Genomic DNA, 27,363 nt, shown 5'->3' on the forward strand with positions numbered 1-27,363 from the left:
ATTTATGTGGGTATGTTGCATGAGAAATATCTAACTTTTGCCCCTTATTTCAGGTGACTTCAGCTTAATACATAATCTTATCCCATTTTTTAATGGAATTCACAGATTTATTTTTGGTAAAAATTATTACATATCTAATTTGTGTTGATCTATTCCTTTTTTTTTACATTTAAAAACGAGATATACCTCACAAACTATAAAACTCAACCTTTTTAAAATATAAAATTTACTATTTTCTAGTAGATTCACATAGTTGTTCAACCATCACCATCTAACTCCAGACTGTTTTCATCATCCTAAAAAGAAACACCTCAATCCATTAGCAGTTGGCTCTTCTTTTCCCCTTCACTCCAGCCCCTGGCAGCCACTTACCTACTTTCTACTTCTGTGGATTTGGACATTTTATATAAATGGAATCATTCCAAATGTGGACTTCTGTGTCTCTTCTTTCATTTTGCTTCCTTTCAAGGGTCATCATCTTGGAGCCTGACTCAGTCAGTACCTTGTTCCTTTTAGTCCATTCTGTGGGTATTCCATGTTTTATTGATCCATTAGTTTTTTAGTAGTTTTCATTTCTTCTGTTGTGGATTGAATATCAATTGTTCGGGGATTATCTTTTCTGTAAGATTTTTGCCTTATGTTTACTAAACACTGCAAGTTTGCGTTCATTTTCTTGTCATCTTATCTTTGAACCAGTGTTATACCTTTTTGAGGACTTTCCTCTTAAAAAACAAAACAGTTCTATAATTACTTTGAGAGTATGGAATACTATATGTCTGAACTCTTTCTGTTTATTTGAAATGTTGTTCTTTACCTGTCTTGTATTTCTTTGTTTTAGTTTCTTCAAATAGGTTCCATGTTGAGTGTTTGTTTTTGCTCATCTTTAAACCAGCTCAGTTATCTATAATAATAAAAGCATAATATGCCAATTAGACCAGACAGCCGAATGACCTTCTGGACAAAGCTGGGGCTGCGAGGGCCTCTAGTTTACATGTATATATGTATATATATATATGCACACACACACACAACACACAGTCTTGAGGATACTTAAATGTGGGAAAGTGTGTTGGGTTAGTCTGAATTTCTGTTTTCATATTTGGTAATAGGTGCCTCTTATTCTTTTTCTTCAGCATTCTCCTTTAGCTAGCTGGTTTGCTCACAGACATTAAAAGAGGCAGCTTAAACCTGGTTGTTCCCTCAGCTCTGTCTCCTGTGCCATTCTGCAACTTCTGTATATTGATCTGTGTCTCTAAATGGACAATCTATTTTTTAAGGTTCATTTGTGCTCCAGATTCATCTCTTGAACAAAGCATAATTATGTCTCTAAACATTTTTATTTCTGGATTTATTAGCCCCAAGTGGAAGTCTGCATTTGGTCTGTCATTTGAGGTGGTAAAAATGAGCTATCTGTCATACCTCATCTGGACCATTTCTTAAAATAGAATGTTTTGTTGAAAATGGAATTTTTAAAAAATTTGAGAGATTAGAATAGAGAGAAGTACTCTTAGTTCTACCATCTTTTATTTACAAGTTGGACATTTTTGTCCTTAAGTTAATGTTTTATGTGTTAGAAGTAACCCTTTATTTATTTATTTATTTTTTAAAATATATTTTATTGATTTTTTACAGAGAAGAAGGGAGAGGGATAGAAAGTCAGAAACATCGATGAGAGAGATCCATCAGCTGCCTCCTGCACGCCCCCCAGTGGGGACGTGCCCGCAACCAGGGTACATGCCCTTGACCGGAATCGAACCCGGGACCCTTGAGTCCGCAGGCCGACGCTCTATCCACTGAGCCAAACCGGTTCGGCGTAACCCTTTATATTTGCTGTCAAAATTTGTTTTCATGTTCTTTTCAGTATATTATACTGTTTTGAATAGATGCACTGTTTTTTGTAAAATAGCTCGAAGTATTCATCCATGTAATACAATGAAAACCTGGAATGAATATTTTGAAGAGTTCTAATATATTTAACAAGCTTAACAACTACGAAAATGTTTCATTATTTGTATGGAGCACATATATATATTTAAACATAGTCTATTCCAATTTCTATAACTGTAATCATTGTAATGTATGTAGGAAGTTAATGTCTTCAATTTAAACTTTAACAATCTAGTACTGTATAATTATATAGATTCTTGGACATTTTTGGCACCTTTGACATCATTTGTTAGGCTAGATTTTGTATTTTTCTTGAGTTTATGTGAAAATGCCCATATATGTGTTCTTGTTTTTTGTTTTTTTTGTTTTTAAATCTGTCTTTAGGAGCTGGGGTTAAAGGCATGATTTCTCAGATAATCTTGGCTTTATCAATATACCACCCAGATAAGGATTTAGAAAAATATTAAGAGAGCTAGGTATCAGTAGAAATTTTTTTTTTAAAATATATTTTTTATTGATTAAGATATTACATATGTGTCCTTATCCCCACGTTGCCCCCCCCCCCCCCCCCCGCTTATGCCCTCACCCCCCCCCGTCCCCCCCCCCCCCCCGTTGTCCGTGTCCATTGGTTAGGCCTATATGCTTGCATATAAGTCCTTTGGTTGATCTTTCCCCCTTACCCCCACCCTCCCCTACCTTCCCTCCAAGGCCCGACAGTCCAATCAATGCCTCTCCGTCTCTGGATCAGTCCTTGTTCATCAGTTTATGTTGTTCATTATATTCCACAAATGAGTGAGATCATGTGGTATTTATCCGCTCTCCAGTTCCATCCATGCTGTGGCAAATGGTAAGAGTTCCTTTTTCTTCTTCCTCTTCTTAAAGAATACCTTTCAGCATTTCATATAATGCTGGTTTGGTGGTGATGAACTCCTTTAGCTTTTTCTTATCTGTGAAGCTCTTTATCGGGTCTTCTATTCTGAATGATAGCTTTGCTGGATAAAGTAATCTTGGTTGTAGGTTTTTGCTATTCATCACTTTGAATATTTCTTGCCACTCTCTTCTGGCCTGCATGGTTTCTGTTGAGAAATCAGCTGACAGTCGTATGGGTACTCCCTTGTAGGTAACTGACTGTCTTTCTCTTGCTGCTTTTAAGATTCTCTCTTTGTCTTTTGCTCTTGGCATTTTAATTATGATGTGTCTTGGTGTGGTCCTCTTTGGGTTCCTTTTGTTTGGGGTTCTCTGTGCTTCCTGGACTTGTAAGTCTATTTCTTTCACCAGGTAGGGGAAGTTTTCTGTCATTATGTCTTCAAATAGGTTTTTAATATCTTGCCCTCTCTCTTCTTCTGGTACCCCTATAATTCTGATGTTGGTACGCTTGAAGTTGTCCCAGAGGCTCCTTACACTATCTTCATATTTTTGGAATCTTTTTTCTTTTTTCTTTTTCAGTTGGGTATTTTTTGTTTCTTCGTATTTCAAATCTTTGACTTGATTCTTGGGATCCTCTTGTCTGCTGTTGGATCTCTGTATATTATTCTTTATTTCAGTCAGTGTATGCTTAATTTCTAGTTGGTCTTTTTTCATATCCTCCAGGGTCTCACTAAATTTATTGGCCGTTTCCATAAAATTCTTGAAAAACCTTATAAATGTGGTTTTGAACTCTATATCCAGTCATTTGCTTTCCTCCATTTCTGTCATTTGTGACCAGTTTCTTTGTCTCCGCATTTTTTATGCTCCCCTGTGTTGGTAGAGTGGTTTTGTGTGCTAGGTGTCCTGTAGGGCCCAGTGGCTCAGCCTCCCCATTTACCTGAGCTGGACACTCTTGGTGCACCCCCTTGTGGGCTTTGTGCACAGTCTTGTTGTTGTTATGCCTTGATTGTTGTAGGATCACTGGGAGGAATTGACCTCCAGACCAATTGGCAGTGAGAATCAGCTGTGTCTGCAGTGGGAGAACTTCTGTGCTGAAGCACCCTTCTGGGGCAAGACTTGCTTCAGTGGGGCTTTGGTGCTCACTGAGTCTGCACCCTGAGTGTGTCCCTTATGGATCTGAGGAGTTGTAATCTGGATGGTTCCCCTCTGACCACTGGGTACACTGGCTCTTGGATCTAAAGAGGTGCTAATTTAGCCTCTGCTTGAGGTTACCCAGCAGGAGCTATGAAGAGAACTGCAGATTCCCCTTCCTTTTTTGGAGTTTGGAGGTACCCTGATGAGGCCCAGCTGTGAAGCAACGCAAGCTGCTGTGGGGCCTTGGGCCTTCTCTTGGAAGTTCTGGGTCTCTCTGGCCCAGCTGCAATTTGTTAGGTAATTTTCAGGTTGCAAAGGGCCAGGGCATTCATATGCAAAAGCCTCCGCAGTGGCCTGGGTGGGGCAGGGTCTCAGGGAATCAAAGGGCGGAACAAGCAGCTATGGCTGGTCCTCAGCCCTGCCCTAAGGGGCCGCGCATCTCAGTGTCCCGATAATTGCTGCAAGCACCTCTGAGGGAAAGCCGCCCTCAAGTTCAGAGTTCTGCCTGCTGCCAGACAGTCCAGTTTCTCCCCGTATGAGTCCTGGGTCCCCAGAGACTTCCAGGAACCGGAGTTCAGAGCAGTCGGGAGCTTGTGACTCCCTCCTGATTCAAAAAGACAGCCGCGTCCTCAGGTACCAGCCCCTTTCCGCGTGCGCTTGAGCCTCCGTACCTTTGCACTTTACTTCCGCAGCTCCTCTGAGTCTCAGTGTGCTTTTCTCTTTTCTTCTAGTTGTAGAATTTACACTCAGCCAGCCTTCCTGTAGTTCTGGATGATGTCCGTTTTGTCTTTTCGTTGAATTTTTGAAGTTGTTGTGGGAGGCAGCAATTTCCCGGTGTTTACCTATGCCGCCATCTTAGTTTCTCCGAAATTTCTTTATAATGAGCTAAAATATGTGGGTTAAAAATTTTAATATTTCATACAAGTACCCTTCACATAATTGTCTTTATTTATTTATTTATTTTTTTATATATATATTTTATTGATTTTTTACAGAGAGGAAGGGAGAGAGATAGAGAGTTAGAAACATCGATGAGAGAGAAACATCGATCAGCTGCCTCCTGCACATCTCCCACTGGGAATGTGCCCGCAACCCAGGTACATGCCCTTGACCGGAATCGAACCTGGGACCTTTCAGTCCGCAGGCCCACGCTCTATCCGCTGAGCCAAACCGGTTTCGGCAACATAATTGTCTTTAATCTTCCCTCATGTGTGTTCTCTAGGCCAAATAGTGCCCCAGTTTCCCAACCATTCCATATGATTTTCTGACTAGATGCACTATTTGTTACTGTCTCTCTTATAATATTTGATTCCTAGGTGAGAATGTGTTACTCTTACCACAGATCAGATCACTACAGAAGTACTGTAGAATGCTTTTGATATAGTTACTTTATTTTTAATATAGCCTAAAGATTTACTAATCGACTGTAAGGTAGCTACTTACCTAAAACTTGGAATTATTTCATTGCTTTCCCTTGCCCAATGGGTGGAATGGTGTAATTTTAAGCAAAAATGTCTAGGGCTTAATCATATGGGATCAATAAAATCTTATTTCAGCATATTTGTAATCCAAGATCTTGTTTTTATAATACCACTTTGGTTGTAGAAGAAAAACAGTTGCTCATAGTGAAGGACAGACTGCACGATATCACAGAAGGAATATTGCATTTCCCTAGTAGCCATAAAGCACACCCTGTGATCCCTACCATTAGCCAGCAGGATATGTGTGATATTTCTCTTTAGTCATTGCAACCTTGACTTAAAAAACAAAACACCCACTTAATGTATAGTAACCTGGTATTGTCATATATGTTAGGGTTGTGGTGACGATTGAGGGGCTGTAAAAGCTATTGTGAAATTATAAAATATCAAAATAAATGTAAGGATAAAAGGGGATATTTGTGAAATTTTGCTGATCCTAGTTAAAACGAAAACTTCAATGATGATTTTTTTATTATTGGCAGACTAATGGAATGATTCTTCCATTGTTTTGATTGGTATAACAGTGCCAGAGAAGTCAGTATGCTCGTTAACCATGATTGGTCCCCTGATTCCCTTTGGCGTTCTTCTCAAATGCTGTTCCTTTAGCTCTTCTGTGGTTATCACCTCAGTATTATAAATCTCAGCTTACAAGTTACGTCTTCAGGGAAGGTTTCTTCTGAGGTACTGCCCCTCTCCCATCAAGATCACATATCCCCGTTTTTTTTTCTCCATACAACAGTTAATATTATCAGAAATTCTTTGCCTGTGCTTTTCTTTCCCCTCGAAAATGTACTTTATGAGAGCTATGGAACCAATTGATCTCCTCTACTGCTGTATTTGCTTGTATCTTGGGTGGTATCTGGCTCGTACTCAAATATTTGTTAAACCAGATATTTTTGCTCTTTTGAGGGTAAGGTCTGTTTGGTTGGAGCATAGGTAAATTTTTTAAATTTGAATTGACTCTTTAAGATAATGTCTTCAGCATTCCAGGAGATAGGAAAATTCTCTGCCTTTATAGAATTTAAGCAATGGTAAGAACCCACAAAACCACCATTGGAAATAGGTTCACAATAATCTTTAGAATTGCAGAGGTTCTTATTTATTTTTAAAAAATATATATTTGGTTGATTTTTTACAGAGAGGAAGGGAGAGGGATAGAGAGTTAGAAACATCGATGAGAGAGAAACATTGATCAGCTGCCTCCTGAACACCCCCTACTGGGGATGTGTCCGCAACCAAGGTACATGCCCTTGACCAGAATTGAACCTGGGACCCTTCAGTCCGCAAGCTGACGCTCTATCCACTGAGCCAAATTGGTTAGGGTCAGGGGTTCTTATTATCTGATTACGTGGATTTAACTTTAAGATATCTGTGGTGAAATGTAGAAATTGGTTTTACACAACTCCTACATTTTTCTGGATTGGGAAAATTGAAACTAAAATAAGTTAACTTTGCCAGCTGTCACATAATTACCATGATACAGTGGAAAAAGCATTGGCTTTGGAATTGGACTGTGAATTCAGATTCTCCAATTCACAGACAATTGAATTTTAGGCTCATGGAGTCTGGTATAGGTGTCCACTTCTTCATCTATAAAAGGGGAGTCGTTGCCCTAGTTGGTTTGGCTCAGTGGATAGAGTGTCGGCCTGCGGACTGAAGGGTCCCAGGTTGGATTCTGGTCAAGGATACATGCCTGGGTTGTGGGCTCGATCCCAGTAGGGGGTGCAGGAGGTCAATGATTCTCTCTCATCATTGATGTTCCTCCCTCTTTCTTCCTCTCTGAAATCAATAAAAAATAATAAAAAAATATGTATGTATATATATATTAAAAAGTCATTTTTGGCAGGGTTGTTGAAGATTAGGACTCAGTACCAATTTAGCCCAAAATAGGTATTTAAATATTTCGTTATATTGTAGCATTTAATAAATGATTACTCTGCACATACAGTGTCCTAAGCTCTTTTCTAGCCTAGATGTAAATAAGCAGACACAACTGCACAAACTCCCTGTTTTTATGCAGTTTAAAAGTCTAAAGTGAGGGTCATAGAAAAAATCAGGTGGTGGTAAGTACTATGGAGAAGGGTGAAGCAGGTTAAGGGGTTGTCTTGATATTTTAGGGAGGGTAATTACGAAAAGCCTCACTGAAGAGGAGAGCAGAAACCAAAGGAAGTTAGAGAACAAATCCTGAAGCTATTTGGAGCTTTGCAGTTAGAGGGAAGAGCAAGTACAAATGTTGGTAAATGTGAGGAACAGCAAGAAACTAATGGAGCACAGGAGCAGCATCTAAAGTACTAAAATCAGACCAGTTCTGTAGGCCCTTGCCTTCTAGGCTATTGTAAAGAGGCACAGTTGTGTTAGGTTTCACTTTTAAGGTAAAAGTAGTGCATAGGAAAAGTGATGCTCTTGTGAGTCCAGTTTGTTAAAAAATTTTGCCTTACAACCTCAAAAGTATTCTTACTACATGTCATTTATATTACTTGATTTTTTCAGAGTAGATGTTGACCAAAGCAATTATATGGGCTATTTATTGGTAGTTTTTCTTCTGTACTTCCTGCCAGTGACTGTAAGAAACATTTTAGAAATGTTTAATTTTAAAATATTGGTAACACCATCTCAGTAATTCCTATAACTCTTACTCCAAAATGAACCATTAATGCAGTGGTTCTCAACCTTCCTAATGCCGCGACCCTTTATACAGTTCCTCATGTTGTGGTAATCCCCAACCATAAAATTATTTTCATTGCTACTTCATAACTAATTTTGCTACTGTTATGAATCGTAATGTAAATATCTGATATGCAGGATGTATTTAGGCGACCCCCAAAGGGGTCGCGACCCACAGGTTGAGAACCGCTGCATTAATGTAACTTGGGATTTTCTCCTAAAGCTTGTGTTGTTTTTTTTTAATCTCTCAATGTTGAGTACAAACTCTTTTGGTCATTTTAGATTGTGAATCGGCACGGTCCTGAGGCAGACAGGCATTTATTACGCTGCCTATTTTCTCATGTGGATTTCAGTGGCGATGGTAAAAGCAGTGGCAAAGATTTTCATCAGGTATTTGGGACTTACCAAGTTTGTTGACTTAGATTGAATGAATTGCATTTTGAGCATAGTGTATGTAGAAACTCATCAAAGAGCATCCAGAAGTAATCTTAGCTGAATGGCTAAAAGTTATTGGGACTTCCCCCCTTTTTGGCCTCCTTTCTCCTGCCTGGTTGCAGACCCTGACAGCACCTAGTTGAGGCTTAGGGAGCTGGAGATCAGATCTGCCTGAAGAACAGCAGGAATGTGGGGATGTCTTGCTTGACAAGTAAATGAGGCAGAGCGGAGATCCCTTGTTTTAGATTGAATTTCTTGGGCTTTATTTTCAATCTGGTAACAGTTTGTCAGAACTGTCCTTATAATTATCCTGTCAGTGTATTCTGTTCTGTAGAGATTTTGGTTTGGTTTAACACTTGTTGCTAATATACTTTAAGTAGTTTAAAGGGATTTCTAAAGAGCAGCTTTTGATAATGTAGAAATAGTGCATAATACTGGATTATACTTTCATATTTTGAGTACCTCTGCTTCTATTTGCAATATAACTTAATGCTAATGAAAATGTATTTTTTTATTTTTAAAGACTCAGTTTCTGATTCAGGAGTGTGCTTCGCTGATTACAAAGCCAAATTTTATCTCTACGTTGTCCTATGCCATTGATAATCCATTGCACTATCAGAAGGTTGGTATTGTTTTTGTCTTTAGTAGTCCTAAAAATGTGATCTCTTAGTAGGCTTCTAAAAATGCCATAAACCATGTTCTCATAATGTCATACTTTAATTTAAAAATTTTAAGTAGTTAAGTTGGGGTTTTTGTAGCTTTCTAACAAAGTCAAGATAGTTTGATAGTAAATAGAAAATCTTACTAAAACCAGATCATACGAAGGCTTAAGCTCGTCATTCCACAGTTCTGGGACATGGCGTATTGTTTCTAGCAGCACTACAGAATTATGTGACTCCATGTAATTCTATAATTGGGTGAATAGGTGCTTTCATAAACTTTTTGAAAATTGTAAGTTCTTGTTTTAAAATAAAGTTTGGTTTGTTTCAGAGTTTAAAGCCTGCACCCCACTTATTTGCCCAGCTAAGTAAAGTTCTCAAGTTAAGCAAAGTACAAGAGGTAAGTGATTTAAGAAAAGAGATGTAGGCAAAATTAAATTTAAAACAGCTATTTGACTGATTAATCTTACCTTACTATTTCAGGTAATTTTTGGCCTTGCCCTCTTGAATTCTTCCAGCTCAGATCTCAGAGGTTTTGGTAAGTTCTCTTTTCCCTAAGGAGCCTAGATTCTTTAAAGTCCATGAGTTTTTTGAATCTTAAGGTTGCATAGTTGTAGATTTAGAGAATAAGGATACTGTAAGAATTTTTTTGGTCTTGTGTATATATGTATGCATATATGGCAAAAACGCATAAAATTTACCACTTTTAAGTGTGTAGTTTAGTAGTGTTAACTGTGGTTACGCTGTGGTGTAACAGATGTTGGGAATTTCTTCATTTTGCAAAACTGAAACATTATATTCCATGAGACAACTCTTCATTCCCCCCCCCCCCCCGTCCCTGGCAGTTGGTCTCTTATTTTAATACCTACCCTATTAGATCTATGAAAACATTAGAGGGTGAAGGATGAGTTGGTGAATGATAATGATGTCATCTATATTTTGATGGTATGTGATCTTTTTCATGTTACGGTGCAAAAATAACTTGTGGGTTTTTGTTTACCTGACTTCTAGCTGCCCAGTTTATCAAACAGAAGCTCCCAGACCTTCTGCGTTCTTACATTGACGCAGACGTCAGTGGAAATCAAGAAGGTGGCTTCCAAGATATAGCAATAGAGGTGCTACACCTCCTCCTCTCCCATCTCCTCTTTGGGCAGAAGGGAGCCTTCGGAGTTGGACAGGAGCAGATAGACGCTTTTCTTAAGACACTGCGCAGAGGTAAAGGAGTGCCTGTAGCCTGTAAAGGTTTATTTCTTTGGATGACGAGTTTAGGATATAGGTGAAGGCTGATTTACCTTTCTGTTCTTAAGTTGGTAATCTTTTAAGGAAGTGAATATTGTATAACTTAAAATATGACAGTGATAAAAGCCTCGTAGGAAAGGTATAAAATGAACCTAACTTCATCAATAATCTTGTTATATAAATACAGCCTCAGTTTTAAGAAGTGGTATATTTCCATATAGGCTTTTTTGTCCCTTGGGGAGACAGAGACTATATCTGTCATTCTTTTTAGTTTGAAAAATTAGTCACTTTTGACATACTTTAATTCCTTGGCTACCGGCATTGTTAGGCTAAGATAGCTCCTTCTATCACCATCCTTTCTTCTTCTGATTCTTCTTTTAGAGAGAAAAGTAGTCTTTTCTAAAAAAGGCAAATCTTTGATAGTGGACCAGCCTGTATCCATTTTTCCTGTTAATTTGTTTATATAGTTTAATACTCAAGTTTTCCACTTAATTTAAATAGATTCTGATATTTGAATTATTTATTTCTGATGCCTTCCTTGTATTGGAATTGATAGCTATATCATGAAAGTTTAAAGTAATACTTAGAGTGAATTGGTCAGTAGATACTGGGTCCATAATATACAAAATGGAAAATACACTGATTAATTGCTGTGCTATAAAAACACTCAAATTTTGGAATTGAAGCTGAAGTCATAGCTTGGGCTAGGTGGTGTGGAAAAACTGAACAGATTTTTGATTTGAATATAAGTTTGTGGAAGAGCCAGGTTTGAAGGACTAAGAGAGTGAAAGAGAATAGTTGGTTTTTTAACTAGCATAGCACTTGTAACCTTTTTCTTTTTCCTTCCTTAGATTTTCCCCAGGAACGCTGTCCCGTGGTGCTTGCACCACTTTTATACCCTGAAAAACGGGACATTCTAATGGACAGGATCCTGCCTGATTCTGGAGGGGTAGCTAAAACCATGATGGAGAGCTCTTTGGCTGATTTCATGCAAGAAGTAGGCTATGGCTTTTGTGCAAGGTTGGTAGCAAAACACTAAATTGATTACTCTTGTGTCAATCACAGTGTAATTCTTTAAAGCAAGCTCTTAAGATTACTTAATGTATTACCAACTTTCCTCTCAAGAATTTGCTTAAAGCCCTGCCCGGTTTGGCTCAGCAGATGGAGCGTTGACCTGTGGACTCAAGGGTCCCGGGTTCGATTCCGGTCAGGGGCATGTGCTTTGGTTGCGGGGGCATCCCCAGTGGGGAGTGTGCAGGAGGCAGCTGATCGATGTTTCTCTCTCATCGATGTTTCTAACTCTCTATCCCTCTCTCTTCCTCTCTGTAAAAAAATCAATAAAATATATTAAAAAAAAAAAAGAATTTGCTTAAAATTTAATCTTCCACATACTAGTTTTGGTGGCAGCAATAAATATCCGGGGGCCAAATTTCTCTCTCTTCTCGCCTCTTCCTATCCTCCTCAAATGTAGACACCACAGGTGCCTAACCTAGTTGCCAAGAGAGGTGTGTCTCCTGAGGCAATTGTTTCTCCTCCCTGCCCCCACATGGAATTTCCTCCCTGTAGCTTCATCTTCCACCTTCTACCTCCTTCCTTTTCTGCCTTTTTTATACCCTGCTCTTGCACATTTTTCTCACCTGCCTGGGGCACCAAAGGAAGTGAGTAGGACTTACAACTGTAATATCATAGATTGCTAATATTTTTGTGAAAGTAAGTTATTAAGGGCATTAATGTACTTTGATTTCGCTTTATGTGTAATTTTTGTAATGTTTTTAAAACTCTTATAAACCACATTTCCACTTAAGGTTGAAAGTATGTATATTTGTTGTGTGTGTATGTACCTGGCATAAAACTTCTGTTTAATTAAACTTCAAGATGCAAAGTGAAAAGTTAGGATGTATTTTAAGGCTTTGTACATACCGTAACAATTAAACTTATCTTGAATATGAGTATTTTCTTCTTCTCCTCCTTCTTCCTCCTCCTTCCTCCTTCTTCCTCCTCCTCCTCCTCCTCTTTTTTTTTTTTTTTTTTTTTTTGCTAATCCTCGCCCGAGGTTATTTTTCCATTGATTTTTAGGTAGAGTAGAAGAGAGAGGGAAAGACAGAGAGAAACATCGATGTGAGAGACATCGATTGGTTGTCTCCTGAACAAGCCCCAACCAGGTAGGAGCCTACAACCAAGGTATGTGCCCTTGGTCCGCAGGCCAATGCTCTGTCCACTGAGCCAAACCGGCTAGGGTGAATATCAGTATTTTAAAGAGGAACTTACTCAGCCCAGCTGGAGTGGCTCAGTTATTTGTGCACCGAAGGGTTACCTGTTCAATTACTGGTGATGCCACATACCTGGGTTGTGGGTTTGATCCCCGGTCCATGCACATACGAAAGGCAACCAATCGATGTTTTGCTCTCACATAGATGCCTATCCCCCTCCCCTCTTTCCTCCCCCCCTCAGTCTCCCTATCCCCTTCTCTTCCCCTCCTACCCTCCCCCCCCCCCCACACACCTATATAAAAGTAATAAGAATGAAGCGTTATACTCTGCCTATATCAGTAAAGCTAGGGATTTCACTCAAGGGCTCATTTTATGTTAGCATTTCTTAGCCTTGATATTGATGGTGGTAGTGTTTTTCTGAAGTTTAATTTCTGTTTCAGTATTGAAGAATGTCGCAATATAATCATGCAGTTTGGTGTTCGGGAGGTTACAGCTGGCCAGGTAGCAAGGGTTTTGGGAATGATGGCTCGAACTCATTCAGGATTAACAGATGGAATTCCATTGCAGGTAAGTGTAGAAATCAGCTATTTTAAAACAACATGAATGAAGTGCACCCCTTCTCTTCCCTATTTATTAAATTGCATTATGATTGGTTATTCTGCCAATCAGAGCTGAGCACATTAAGTAGTTGGGTTTATTTAATTCAAACTTTACTTCCACAGAGTATCTCTGCTCCTGGCAGTGGGATCTGGAGTGATGGAAAAGATAAAAGTGATGGCGCACAGGCACACACATGGAATGTAGAAGTCTTGATTGATGTTCTCAAAGAGCTGGTAAATACATGTAATCATGATTTTATATTCATGCTGTTAGTATGATGTAGCCCACAGAAAGTAAATTTTATTTTTTTATTTTATTGGTTTTTTACAGAGAGTAAGGGAGAGGGATAAAGAGTTAGAAACATAGATCAGCTCCCTCCTGCACACTCCCTATTGGGGATGTGCCCGCAACCAAGGTACATGCTCTTGACTGGAATAGAACCTGGGGCCCTTGAGTCTGCACGCCGACGCTCTATCCACTGAGCCAAACCGATTAGGGCCAGAAAGTAAATTGTAATGAATAAAATGCCCAGCTGAATGAGTGCAACAATGTATTTTATAAACTTTAAAAAAAAAAGTTTTTATTGATTTTTAGAGAGAGGAAGATAGAAACATCAAGAGATAGAAACATCTATGAGAAACATTAACATTGATCAGCTGCTTCCTGCACGCCCCCCACTGGGGATGAAGGCCGCAACCCTGGCATGTGCACTGACCAGGAATCGAACCCGTGACCTCTTGGTGCATGGGATGAAATAAAATAGAAAAAAAAAATTTTCATGGCTTAACAGGAGTCATTTTAGGGCAAATCTAAACGGACTGTGATGCTTTAATTGGAGATTTTAAATACAAAATGTGCATAGCCTTTTTTCTTTCAAGCATAAAATATACTTAGTACTTTGTGCAGTGTTTGGTAAATTATGTTCTATACACTTGTTTCCTTTGCTTTGTGTTTCTTTAAGGAGTCTCAAGCTTTTTTTGAATACCTTTTCATAGAACATTTTTTTAACGTAATCTTGTCACTTTTTTATAAATAATCTAGACTTTTCCTGATGCACACATTGGTAGGCTTTTAGGGGAAATACTTAGTTAATGAAGAATGGTGCTTGTTACAGTGTATTTATTATTGATTGATTTATTTATTTTTTAAAATATATTTTTTATTGATTTTTTACAGAGAGGAAGGGAGAGGGATAGAGAGTTAGAAACATCAATGAGAGAGAAAACATTGATCAGCTGCCTCCTGCACACTCCCTACTGGGGATGTGCCTGCAACCAACGCATATGCCCTTGACCGGAATCGAACCTGGGACCCTTGAGTCCGCAGGCTGATGCTCTATCCACTGAGCCAAACCGGTTATAGCACAATGTATTTATTTTTGCATCTTTGTTCCAAGATAGTAGAATCTTGATATAAAGAAAAGACATTGAGTGAAGAGTTAGTTATTTGCCATACTGGGATGGGCGTGTTCATTGCACTTAAGTAGGGGAAGAGAGTTCCATTTGTGTACTCATATGGTCAGAAGTATGTCATGAACTGCATGGTTAGAGTACCCCGCTAGTAGAGACAGTTTAGTTTAAATATCAAGAATTTACCTTTCTAATTCTCATTGGAAATGTCCGATAGATTTAGATGATTTTGAGTTTATAATTGGAACATCTTGATTGAATTTCAGATTCAATTTGGCTTTTTGGATAAAGCATCTAATATGAAATATGTACACTTTTGTTCATTCAAATTTGCAATTTTTTTCTATTTAGAACCCGGGTTTGAATTTCAAGGAAGTAACTTATGAACTGGATCATCCTGGATTTCAAATTCGTGACAGTAAAGGACTTCATAATGTGGTTTATGGCATTCAGAGGGGTTTGGGTATGGATGTTTTCCCAGTAGACCTCATATATAGACCTTGGAAAAACGCAGAAGGCCAGGTAAATGAATGGTGATTAGCTATAGAAGGGGAACAAACTAATGACTATTTCTTTTAATTTATTGATTTTTAGAGTGAGAGAAAGGGGGGTGAGAGGAGAGAGAGACATTGATTTGTTCCACTTATTTATGCATTAATTGGTTGATTCTTCTATATTTACATTTTATATATTTATTTTATTTCAGAGAGGAAAGGAGAAAGAGAGAGAGATAGAAACATCAATAATGAGAGAGAATCATTGATCGGCTGCCTCCTGCATGCCCCATTACTGAGAATTGAGCCTGTACCCCCAACATGTGCCCTGACCAGGAATCCAACCATGACCTTCTGATTTAGGTTGACACTCAATCACTGAGCCACACTGGCTGGGCCATTGGTTGATTCTTGTATGTTTCTTGACCGGGGATTTTTTTAAAAAAAAATCTTTATTGTTGAAAGTATTACGTATTTCCACCTTTTTCCCCCATTGACCCCCTCTAGCCCAACCCAGACCCTCACTGCCCCGTTGTCTGGGTCCACGGGCCATGCATATATGCATACAAGGTCCTTGGTTGATTACCTCCCACCCACCCTCCCGAGATTCCACACTCTGTTCCATGCTTCCATGTCTCTGGATACACTCCATTTATCAGTTTATTTTGATTCCACATATGAGATCATGTGACACCATTCTCTGACTGACTTATCTCACTTAACATGATACTCTCTAGCTGACCTGGGATTGAACCCTCAACCTTAGTGTACTGGGAAATGACATTTCTTATATAGTGCCATCTATCCATTGGTTAAAATATTTTTTTAAAGTAGAGTTTTACATGGCTCAGAAAAGCAGACTCATAAATTTGAAGGAACACTGTCATAGTTTAGTATTATACTGACTTGACGTTTAGCAATCAAAACTGTTAATGATGTTTATCTCCAAGGCCATGTCATCCTACAGCTTTCATCTGTCTGAATTGTCTGTGATTTTGAAAGAGCAAATAATTTAGATTTTAAAGGGAAATTGTCATTCTAATAACCTTATAATTAAGGGTAGCCTAATAAATGTTTCAGATTTTTATAGCATTCACTATTATTTATGGTGGTAAGGACTTTTTTCTCTTGTTCCAGCTCTCCTTTATTCAGCATTCCCTTATAAATCCGGAGATCTTCTGTTTTGCTGACTATCCCTGTCATACTGTTGTCATTGACATTCTGAAAGCACCACCAGAGGATGACAATCGAGAAATTGCCACTTGGTAAGTAATCATCTCACTTATCTTGAAAGGGTTACTTCTACTTTTTAAAAAAATGAAATTAGTAGTGAGCAACTACATAGTTAAAAGGTTTCAGTGTAACAGTATTCTTAATGAGCCTAGTTATCTTAAATTTTTATAGAGGGTGATAAATATACTTTTAGTTTCGTATCAGGAGATAGTTACATCTCTTATAAGGGCTGCCATTAGTTTCTGAAACTATTAAATATTGGAAGGAGGTTCGTAATTCTCCCTTAGTGTTTTAGATCCCTGTCTTGTCTATAGATTTGCTTTCTACTAAGAGTAGCTCAAGAAGGCCAACCCATCAAATCTAGTATTTTCAGCAAAAGTATCTATTTTCTCTGAGTTCCAATTTTAAGTTTCTGAGGGAGAATATGCCTCTGGCCTAGTAGGTTTCTCCTGGAATTCAAATCACTTCTCTTCGGGGATGTGAGGCAAGGATGGTGAAAGTACCTTCATTACTGTTGAGAGCCACTGAAGGGAGTATGTATGGGCTGGATTGGTCCCCAAAGGCATCTACTTCATAATGTTTCATTGTTAATTTGGATTGCCTTTGAAATTAGTCTGATAGCATAGCAGCATATATTTTTCAGGTGAACACCAATTTAAATATTTTCCAAATATTAAACAATGACAGCAACTTGGTTTTACCCTGAAAGCTGGTATCACTTATTTGTAAAGTGAATTTTGTTTATCTAGGTTTTCATTGATGGAGTATTTTACTTCCATTCTTGTTAGGAAGAGCTTGGATTTGGTTGAATCTCTACTGAGGCTCGCAGAGGTGGGACAATATGAGCAAGTCAAACAGCTCTTTAGCTTCCCTATCAAACACTGTCCAGACATGCTGGTAATGGCCTTACTACAAATCAACAGCTCCTGGCACAGCTTGCGCCATGAACTCATCTCTACTCTGATGCCAATTTTCCTTGGAAACCATCCTAACTCAGCTATTATTTTGCACTATGCATGGCATGGGCAGGTAAGACATGACCATTTCTTCATTGGATGATGTTCAGTGTGAAAAATTGTCAATCTTAGCTGGGCATTTGGAATAGTGCCTGTCAGTGTTCTTCAGGATTGCTATTTAGCTCTCCTTTTCTTTTCTTAGGGACAGTCTCCCTCTATCCGCCAACTTATCATGCATGCAATGGCAGAATGGTACATGCGAGGAGAGCATTATGACCAGGCCAAATTGTCTCGAATACTTGATGTGGCCCAGGACTTGAAGGTGAGTTTGGAGGGACAGAATAACACTTTTATGTATTAATTATAAAAATTAACATTTTTTAATATAACATATGCCTTATGAAGAATTCATATGTAACTAGCTTTTAGCTAGAATGAGTTGAGTTGAGATACGAATTTTGTCTTGTAAGTAGAAAGGGATTGGAAGCAGAGTGGTGGTTTTTGTTTTTTAAATATATTTTAATTGATTTCAGAGAGGAAGGGAGAGGGAGGGAGGGAGATAGAAACATCAATGATGAGAGAGAATCATTCATCGGCTGCCCCCTGCACTGGGGATTGAGCCCACAACCAGGGCATGTGCCCTGACTGGGAATTCACCATGACAATCCTGGTTCATAATCTGATGCTCAATTGCTGTACCATGCCAGCTGGGCAGCAGAGTGGTTTTAATGTGAAAATATCTAATTTAAGTGGCAAAATTAATTTATATTGGATTGAATTTTGTTTAGTCTTTCAGTGATATTTGCAAATCGATTTTATTTTAAAGGAAGTCATAATTGACCTTTTCATATGTAATCTGGGAGATGTAATTTTTGGGAAAGCTGCTTGGGTTTCAACCCTTTTGCAAATTTCATTAGCATTGACAGGACCTTTTGAGAAATAGTCTGACTCTTGATGTCTTTTGATAACTACAGACATACTATTAGTTGTTAATAGTTCTGCTACGGTTCAAATAAGCCCGAGTTTAAGATTTTTTTAAACTGGGTTGGGGTTATTTTTCATTCTTTTTGTCTTGTTCTGCTTTAGATTTAGTTATTTGAAAAAGCAAAGGATAAGGCTTATTTTGAAGGTAAAGTCCGGTTGAAATGTTCACCTTATTTTAAGTAGGGACTAATGTTTCTATTGTGGGATTAACCTGTTTAAAACATTATGACCAAGAAAATGTTAGCAGTATGTTTTATTTAGACTTATTTGTGAAAATAAAAGCAGGCAACAGAAAATAGGACAGACAGATAGAAAATTAATTAATTGTTTGACTTACAGTTTCTAATATTCTTTTTCTTTAGGCCTTGTCAATGCTGCTAAATGGTACTCCATTTGCCTTTGTTATTGACCTTGCTGCACTTGCTTCACGTCGTGAATACCTCAAACTTGACAAGTGGCTCACAGATAAAATTCGAGAGCATGGAGTAAGGATTTGTCCATTTATTACTAATTTTAAATATTGATGGCTAATATAGCTGAAGAAAAATAATTATGTAAATGGCAATTAAGATGTTATTCTGGATTTTAGTTATAGTGCTTAGTCTTTAATCTGAAATCAATTTATTTTTAATCCAAAAGCAATTAAGATCACTTTCAAATACACTGAGAGACTTTTCTCTTTCTCAGGAGCCTTTTATCCAGGCATGCATGACTTTTTTAAAGAGGCGGTGTCCTTCTATTTTGGGTGGACTTGCCCCAGAGAAAGATCAGCCCAAAAGTGCTCAACTTCCTCCGGAAACTCTGGCAACAATGTTGGCCTGTTTACAAGCTTGTGCAGGGTAAGAAGAGCATGCTTAAAAATGACCATTCAATGTTGGGATTGGATTATATGGGTAATTGTTGATTTGGGGAAGAAAGGTTGAATGATTAAAAGCAATGGCATTTCAGATAATCCAATACGTTTAAAATTTAAAGTATTGTACTACCTAAAATACATACTCCATTTTTTTTTTCATATATGGTGTGTAATAGGGTTCCTGTTAACATTGTTTTACATGTGAATATTTGTCCCAATACCATTTGTTGGAAAAGCTGGTCTTTCCATTTAAAAAAAAAAAAAAAAAAAAAAAAAATATATATATATATATATATATATATATATATATATATTTTTTTTTAATTGATTTCCAAGAGGAAGGGTGGGGGGGAGAGAACCATCAGTGACGAGAGAGAATCATTGGTTGGCTGCCTCCTGCATGCCCTTTACTGGGTATCAAGCCTGGAACCCTTCAGCCTGCATGTCAGCACTCTATCCACTGAGCCAAACAGGCTAGGGCTGGTCTCTCCCTTTTGAATTGTCTTAATAAGAAAAAAAAATCAGTTGGCCTGTAATGTATATGTTTATTTCTGGACTCTTATTTCTGTTCCATTGATCTATCTGTCTGTCTTTATGCCAGTATCACAGTTTTGATTTCTATAACTTTTTAGTAATTTTTGAACTTGGGATATATGACTCCCAACTTTGTTCTTTTTCAAGATTGTTTTGTCTATTTGGGGTCCCTTGTTCTTTCATATGAATTTTAGGATCAGCTTGTCAACTTTTGCAAAGAAACTGGAAAGAAGCCCATTGGTATTTTGATAATGATTGTGTCAAACGAATCTTTTGATTATGTTAAATATGTAATCTTTTTTTTTTTTTAAATATGTAATCTTAATATTTAAATATGTAATCCTAATATTAGAAGTCTCAAGACTTCTAATTCATGAATCTGGGATATTTATCCATTTACTTAAGTCTCTAATTTCTTTCAGTGATGTTTTGTTACTTTTATTACATAAGTCTTGCACTAGTTAAGTTTTTTATATGTCATGTCATCTGTGAATGGAGACAGTTTTATTTCTTCTTTTCTCATCTGGATGCCTTTTCTTTTTCTTGCCTAATTTCTCTAGCATGAATCTTCAGTCTATTGTTGATTAGAAGTAGAAAGTAGATATCCTTGTCTTTTGATTTTAGGAGGAAAGTATCCATTATTTCACCATTAAGTATGTTGTTATCATGGATGTCCTTCAGGTTGAGTTTTCCTTACTGTGTAGTTCTAGTTCTTCGGGTAGTTTATCACAAAAGCATTTTTATCTTATCCTTCTACCTGCATCAATTAAGATGATCGTGTGGTTTTTGTTTTTCATTCTATTGATGTGTAATGTTAATTAATTTTGGGATGTAACAAAAACCTTGTAATCCTGGGCTAAATATCACTTTGTCTTTCCATGGAAATCTTTAGTAAAAGATGAAAGATTTATCTTTACATATGCTTTTTATATGTTGCTGAATTCAATTTGCTCTAGTATTTGGTGAGCATTTTTATTCTAGACTAGAGGTCCGGTGCACGAAATTTATGCACTCAGGACGTCCCTTAGCCCGGCCTACACCCTCTCACAGTCTGGGAGTCCTCAGGGGATGTCCGACTGATGACTTAGGCCCACATTCAGACATCCTTAGCACTGTCATGGAGGCGGGAGAGGCTCCTGCCACCGCAGCTGCACTCACTGGGCAGCTGTGAGCCCGGCCTCTGGCTGAGCAGCACTGCCCCCGTGGGAGCGCACTGGCCACTGGGGGGCAGCTTCTGCATTGAGCATCTGCCCCCTGTGGTCAGTGCATGTCATAGTGACCAGTCGTTCCGCCATTTAGTCAATTTGCATATTAGTCTTTTATTATATAGAATTCCTAAGGGATATTGTTCTATAGTTTTCTTTTGTCTTCTTTGTCTGATTTTGATATTAGGGTAATACTGGCCTTATACAATTACTTCGTAACTGTTCTAAAATTTGTTGGAAAGATTGATGTTAGTTCTTTCAGTGTTTCATAGAATTCAGCGGTGAAGCCATCTGGTCCTGTGCTTTTTCTTGGTGTTCATTTTTTTTATTACCAATTCAGTATATTTACTTGGTATAGGTCTATTCAGACTTTCTATTTCTTTTTGTCAGTTTTGGTAGTTTGTGTCTTTCTACGAATTGTCCATTTTATTTAGGTTATCTAATGTGTCGGCATAAAATTGTTTTATATTATATCCTTATAGTTTCATTTCCGTAAGGTTCATAGTAAGGTCCTCTTAATTTTAATAATTTGTGTCTCTCTTGGTCAATTTTGTTGACTTAGAAAAAACCAACTTTGGTTGTTAAACTGTTTTGGGTAGTTTGAACTTTAAAAATTGTTAAAATGGAAAGTTAGGTTCTTAGGGATTTTTTTAACATGCTAATTTTTTAAAATATATATATTTTTATTGATTCAGGAGGAAGGGAGAGGGGGGAGAGAGAGAGAGAGATAGAAACATCAATGATGAATCATTGACCAGCTGCCTCCTGCACGCCCCCTACTGGGGATCAAGCCCGAAACCCAGGCATGTGCCTTTGACCCGGGACCCTTCTGTCCGCAGGCTCTATTCATTGAGTCAAACCAGCTAGGGCAGTGGTTGGCAAACTCATTAGTCAACAGAGCCAAATATCAACAGTACAATGATTGAAATTTCTTTTGAGAGCCAAATTTTTTAAACTTAAACTATATAGGTAGGTACATTGTTATTAACTTAATTAGGGTCTTCCTAAACTGGCCTTTGCTAAAAACGTCCTCAATCTGATTGAGGCACGTTCGCTGAGGTCCACCCTTTCCAACTCTCCCATCCACACTCGTCTTGTATATTTGTTTCGTCTATCTCCTTTCTGAAAACCGATTTCTGCGCATGGGCCACGAAGTTTCAATCGCACTGTACTTGCGCGCCCGCACGTGGTATTTTGTGGAAGAGCCACACTCAAGGGGCCAAAGAGCCGCATGTGGCTCGCGAGCCGCGGTTTGCCGACCACTGGGCTAGGGCAGTGGTCACCAACTAGTGTTCCATGAGGTCTGAAGGGTTGGCGACCGCTGGGCTAGGGCTACTTTTACTTCCTAATGCCAGAAGTAAGATTCTGAATTTAGGAGGAAAGATCTAAGACAGCATCAAGTTTGTATAGAGTTTATGATTGCGAAGTGTTCCACAGTTTTATGAGGCAACCCTAAGACAGGAAGGTGGGTTTTTCTGTTAAACATTTTTCCTAGAACTTGATATTTTAGGAGTCAGTCAATTTTATATGTACTTGCCAAATGTAGTTACCGATTACGTTTATGGTATTTTTTAGCTGTATTTAAATAAATGTCTGATCTTTTGACTATGGGAAACTTGTATAAAAATTATTTGCTTTGATATTTCCAGGTTTGCGCATAATTTTTGACAAAGGGGTTGAGAATATGGATTGTTTCTTGGAATATTTAACATATATTGGTTGTACTGTGTACAAAGTTTAGTTTCAGAGATGTAAATTAGACTTGCAAGAGAAAGCCAATTGTTAGGAAATCCTAGTCATTAATGACAGGTGGAAAGACATAAGATGTAGTGGAAATTTAACCACGTGTTCTAGCAAATTTTTTTCATTAAGGTGTTCTGGGGGATAACAAGTTATCTTTCTCACTTTTCTTTTCTCTTTAGGAGTGTTTCTCAGGAATTATCAGAAACCATCCTCACCATGGTAGCCAATTGCAGCAATGTCATGAATAAGGCCAGACAACCGCCACCTGGAGTTATGCCAAAAGGACGCCCTCCCAGTGCTAGCAGCTTAGATGCCATTTCTCCTGTTCAGGTAAATGAATTCTACAATTGGTATATCCGCATTTGTTTGTAGACTTGGAATAGAATAAACTTCTACATCATCATTAACAAAGGAAAATTTGAATTTATCACATTTTAGATAACTGCATGTCTAACGTACACTACATTTTAAAGGAGGTCCATAAATAGGCATTGTATTTGGGAATATATTTTGATCATGAAATAGAACATGACTCTGAGAGGAAAGATACAAAATAACTTACGTAGGTAAATAATAAGGGCTTCTTTTTAAAATAAGAATAACTTAGACTTGAGAAATAAGCACTGCCTTTGAACCTGATGTGTCTTGTTTGTAGCTTCTCGGGCCAAGCAACAGTGCTAGAGCATAAGGACTTGTTATAACTGGGGCTCTTCAGCTCTCAACTGAACTGCTCTTTTAAAAACAAGGTACATTTAAGTTACTCCCTGACACCAACCACCCCCTTCTCTCTGGGAGCAACACATTCCGCTTCTGTTTTCAGCTGCATTGAATGGCAGATTGGGGTTTAAGAAAAGGAAGAACATTTAGTGATTCTTCAGTGGCCATTTTCTGAAAGGCATTTGGTGTATCATTTTCTGTAGTCATGAAGATCTGAAATAATGCCACAAACTAAGAAGCTTGGAAGTGCAGCTATAAAATATTGTTTAAAAGATTGGTGAATAGCATACCTTGTTTTTGTTGTTTTGTTTGTGTTTAAAAATTAAACTAAAGCTAATCTTCTCCAACCCCCAAGATTTTCAAATTTTGACTAGATTTGCTTGTTTTGACTGGATGATTTCTGCTTTCTAATGCTTTTATTGTGTTGCAAGTTAAATATGCCAGAGAAATTCTTTTTGTTTTAAAGGGGCTTATTGGAAATTGTAAGGACCTAATGTAATAACTGTCCTGTGTCACTACTAAATGCTTACTTAGCATTACAACCACAGGCCAGTTCATCTTAAAGGTTTTGAACTTTTGTAGCCCTCATATTATGACTTTGGTACTGTGGCCGGGCTTACTCTTTTACTGTATTCCATCTCTAATAGTAAGAAAAAAGACGGGCATACTTGACTTGATTTTTGGGATTCAAGTATCATCACAATTGTGTGGAGTTTTGTGGTTTACTTATTAAGCATACAAAGAGCTGTTGCTAAAGATTGCTTTACTTGTGTCATATATTTATCATTGCTTGAGATATGTTTAATACATTTTTATAATGTTTTTCTTTAGATTGACCCTCTTGCTGGAATGGCATCTCTTAGTATAGGTGGTTCAGCTGCCCCTCACACCCAGAGTATGCAGGGTTTTCCTCCAAATTTGGGTTCTGCATTCAGTACCCCCCAGTCACCAGCAAAAGCATTTCCACCCCTTTCTACTCCAAATCAAACAACTGCATTCAGTGGTATCGGAGGACTTTCATCACAGCTTCCAGGTAAGGGGTGGGTGAGGACGCAAGTTATCTATAATATTCACTGTGTGTTAGTTTGTGGTAAGGGTTTGGAGTGACTTGTGATAAGGAAAACCGCTTGAATTATAAAAGTTGGCTTCAACATCCATAGTTGGGAAGAGAAAAACAATGATACTATTATAATATTCATTTGAATTGCAGTTAATATATTTTAGTTGTAAAGTTTGTTGAATTCAGTGAGGATTCTGTATTACCAAATGATAGTATAAATAGTGACAAATGTTTATAGGACACATTTTAAAGGACTTAGGCTTAGATCAAGAACTCACAGCTTTATGAATTACACAAGGTTGGCTTAATCAAGGTAGAAAATATTTCACACATCAGATTCAGGTGTATGTTCTGCTTTCTTTTACTTAACCTACCTTGGAAATTATAGTAAACTAGAGACCTGATGCATGAAATTCGTGCAAGAGTTGGCCTGCCTTCCCTTGGGTGCCAGCACTGGCTTCCCTCTGGCACCTGGGACCAACTTCCTCCGGGAGGTTGTGTGGAAGGACTTCTGGTCTAATTAGCATGTTATGCTTTTATTATTATAGATTCTACAACTTTTTCAAGCTTTTAAAATTCTTAGTCTTTTAACTTTATATTGAAGTAAATGTTACATTTTTCCCCCTTCTTGGACCCACTTGTTTCTTTTCAGCTGTCTTCACCTTTTATCTTTCACACTATAAGTTTAGAGTATTAAAACCTAAGGACTGAAATGTAATGATTGTAACCTAGTTAACACTGCTGCTATATGGTTCTATCCCTGATTGTTCTTTCATTTAAAGCAAATTTACTCTATTTAGTAAGGCCTTAGCAAAGTCCTAGTTATTAGAATAATTTTGTTTGCTAGAGTTGTGGGAAATAAAGAAGTCCCGACGTATGCTAACTTAGCATGAAATTCTTCAGTTGTAATCATTGAGGAAAGTCAGTCAGTTCTTATTTTGGCTACCTTATATCTCATATCACATATGAGAGCATATAGTTAAATTTTTGCATTTTAATCTGTTACCAAGAATATAAAGAAACGAATAATTCTAAATGCTAACTAAATTTTGGCAGTCTGTTTTTGTCTACTTTAACTAGTTTGGATTCTCTACAAAATTAAATAGACATTGTAAGATAATTAACAAAGACCTTGTTTTTTAAATAAGAACTTATATTTTTGATGTAAGTAAAGTTAAGAACATGAGTAATGATAAGACTTCTGGCTGCTTCGTTCTTTCTAGTAGGTGGTCTTGGCACAGGCAGCCTGACTGGTATAGGAACTGGGGCGCTTGGACTCCCTGCAGTGAATAACGATCCTTTTGTACAGAGGAAACTGGGCACCTCTGGACTGAACCAGCCTACATTCCAGCAGAGTAAGATGAAACCTTGTAAGTGGTAGTGTTGTCTGTGATTGTGAAGTGTGACTGAAGAACACAAACTTTTATCTTCTGTCCAATTTGTTGTCTGTAGTTACATGGACAATAACATTGACTTCAGGTATTTAGAGCCATATGTTGATGTCATTCTTAGATCAGGAGGAGCAAATTCACGAATTTGAGTTACTAAAATGAAAATTTGATGTATCATTCTACCTTTGATCTGGATTGTCAGACAAAGTGAGGGTTAGCCTCCTTAGGGTTATTATCCTTACAGTATGATGAATAATAAAGAGAAAAGTAAAATCTTATACTTAGATTTGACTAATATACTTATCCTAAGTTTTTTTGGTGTGTTTTTTTTGGTTGTTTGTTTTATTGATTTCACAGAGAGGAAGGGAGAGGGAGAGAGACATAGAAACATCAAGGATGAAAGAGATTGATTGGCTGCCTCCTGCACAACCCTACTGGGGATTGAGCCTGCACACAGGCATGTGGCCTGACCGGAAATCAAACCATGACCTCCTGGTTCATGGGTTGATGGTCAACCACTGAGTCACACTGGCCGGGCAAGGTGGAGGTGTTTTTTTTAACTAATCAAGAGCAGACAGGAGGTTTTATTATTTCTATTTCAGCTTGGCAGTTTATAAAATAATTATTTTAATTTATTTTAAGGTTACACTTTATGACATTATATAACCTTATTACATTTAATAAAATAAATATTGCCATATAATATACATGATGTAAAAAAAGTTTCGCCTCCTTAGTTATCCCAAAGTCAGAGAAGTCCTCTTTGTAAATACATAGGTATTATTTACTTCTTAATATCCTTTTTGTGGTTGGGACTAAGTATTCACTAGGCAAAATTTGACAGTATTTTAGTGTGAAAGGATTGTTTGAATGTTAATGTTTTGTAGCATGCTTTGTGTTTATATCAGTATGTCATGCACATGCATTGGTGATTCTTAATGTTAAATATGATTTTTATTATGAAGTAGTTAAGACTTGTTAACCTTGAGTGAGGTTGTATTAAGGGTAAATTCATTGTGAATTTGAACTTAGTGGTCCTTCATGGTGTAATTAAAGTCCTGATCAAGAAAATATTTAGAACCATAGTTGTAAGGCAGTTTTGTTAAAATCCTTTATGTGTACCTAGAGCAGCTGAGTATTAAAACTTGACCACTTAAAACTTTCTTCAGTTTATTTTTCCCCTTAAAATTAAAACTATATTGGTCTCTCTGGCTCTATATGTGTGTTATGGGGGAGTGAAGTGAGAGCCTAAATGCCCACTAGTTGCTTTTCTGTTTCTAACAGCGGACTTGTCTCAGGTGTGGCCAGAGGCAAATCAGCACTTTAGTAAAGAGATAGATGATGAAGCAAACAGCTATTTCCAGAGAATATATAATCACCCACCACATCCAACCATGTCTGTTGATGAGGTGAGTGTCTAGGATGATGAAAATCTTTATGGTCTAGGTAAATCTTAAATGCCCCTTGCAAAGCTTTTAGAAATCCAGCCCAAAGTGTGTTGATATGTCTGTGCATCATTTAAAATCTTAGCATTTATCTTACGCTCAGTTTATTGTGAAATAATTCTGCTTAATCTATTAAGGGTATTTTAGGGAGGCTCTTAAT

The 27,363-nt window shown here is 37.7% G+C and overlaps 1 protein-coding gene and 1 non-coding gene across 14 annotated transcripts in view; both read left to right on the forward strand.

Moving 5' to 3' along the window:
- The window catches only part of CNOT1 (CCR4-NOT transcription complex subunit 1), a 77,844-nt gene that overhangs the window by 14,169 nt on the left and 36,312 nt on the right, over window positions 1-27,363 (forward strand). For 7 of the 13 annotated variants that reach the window (XR_004973590.1, XM_036345508.1, XM_036345505.1 and 4 more), the window contains exons 3-20: window positions 8,316-8,423; window positions 8,992-9,090; window positions 9,459-9,527; window positions 9,611-9,665; window positions 10,139-10,342; window positions 11,218-11,386; window positions 13,017-13,143; window positions 13,299-13,409; window positions 14,937-15,107; window positions 16,217-16,344; window positions 17,101-17,341; window positions 17,471-17,590; window positions 18,615-18,737; window positions 18,940-19,091; window positions 22,770-22,920; window positions 24,139-24,340; window positions 25,591-25,737; window positions 27,043-27,167. Coding sequence is in view for 12 of the 13 variants with exons in the window: in XM_036345508.1 (XP_036201401.1) it covers window positions 8,316-8,423; window positions 8,992-9,090; window positions 9,459-9,527; window positions 9,611-9,665; window positions 10,139-10,342; window positions 11,218-11,386; window positions 13,017-13,143; window positions 13,299-13,409; window positions 14,937-15,107; window positions 16,217-16,344; window positions 17,101-17,341; window positions 17,471-17,590; window positions 18,615-18,737; window positions 18,940-19,091; window positions 22,770-22,920; window positions 24,139-24,340; window positions 25,591-25,737; window positions 27,043-27,167 (2,502 nt within the window). In the remaining variant the exon portion in view is untranslated. Of the gene's footprint in view, window positions 1-8,315; window positions 8,424-8,991; window positions 9,091-9,458; window positions 9,528-9,610; window positions 9,666-10,138; window positions 10,343-11,217; window positions 11,387-13,016; window positions 13,144-13,298; window positions 13,410-14,936; window positions 15,108-16,216; window positions 16,345-17,100; window positions 17,342-17,470; window positions 17,591-18,614; window positions 18,738-18,939; window positions 19,092-22,769; window positions 22,921-24,138; window positions 24,341-25,590; window positions 25,738-27,042; window positions 27,168-27,363 lie in introns of those variants that run through there. The other 6 variants (XM_036345498.1, XM_036345501.1, XM_036345497.1 and 3 more) reach the window with 4 other exon arrangements.
- On the forward strand, window positions 23,209-23,344 carry LOC118674931. The gene has a single exon (XR_004973770.1). It is a non-coding gene; the product is annotated as a small nucleolar RNA SNORA50 (small nucleolar RNA).

Source organism: Myotis myotis, unplaced genomic scaffold (genome assembly GCF_014108235.1).
Source record: "Myotis myotis isolate mMyoMyo1 unplaced genomic scaffold, mMyoMyo1.p scaffold_m19_p_19, whole genome shotgun sequence".
Taxonomy (NCBI): Eukaryota; Metazoa; Chordata; class Mammalia; order Chiroptera; family Vespertilionidae; genus Myotis; species Myotis myotis.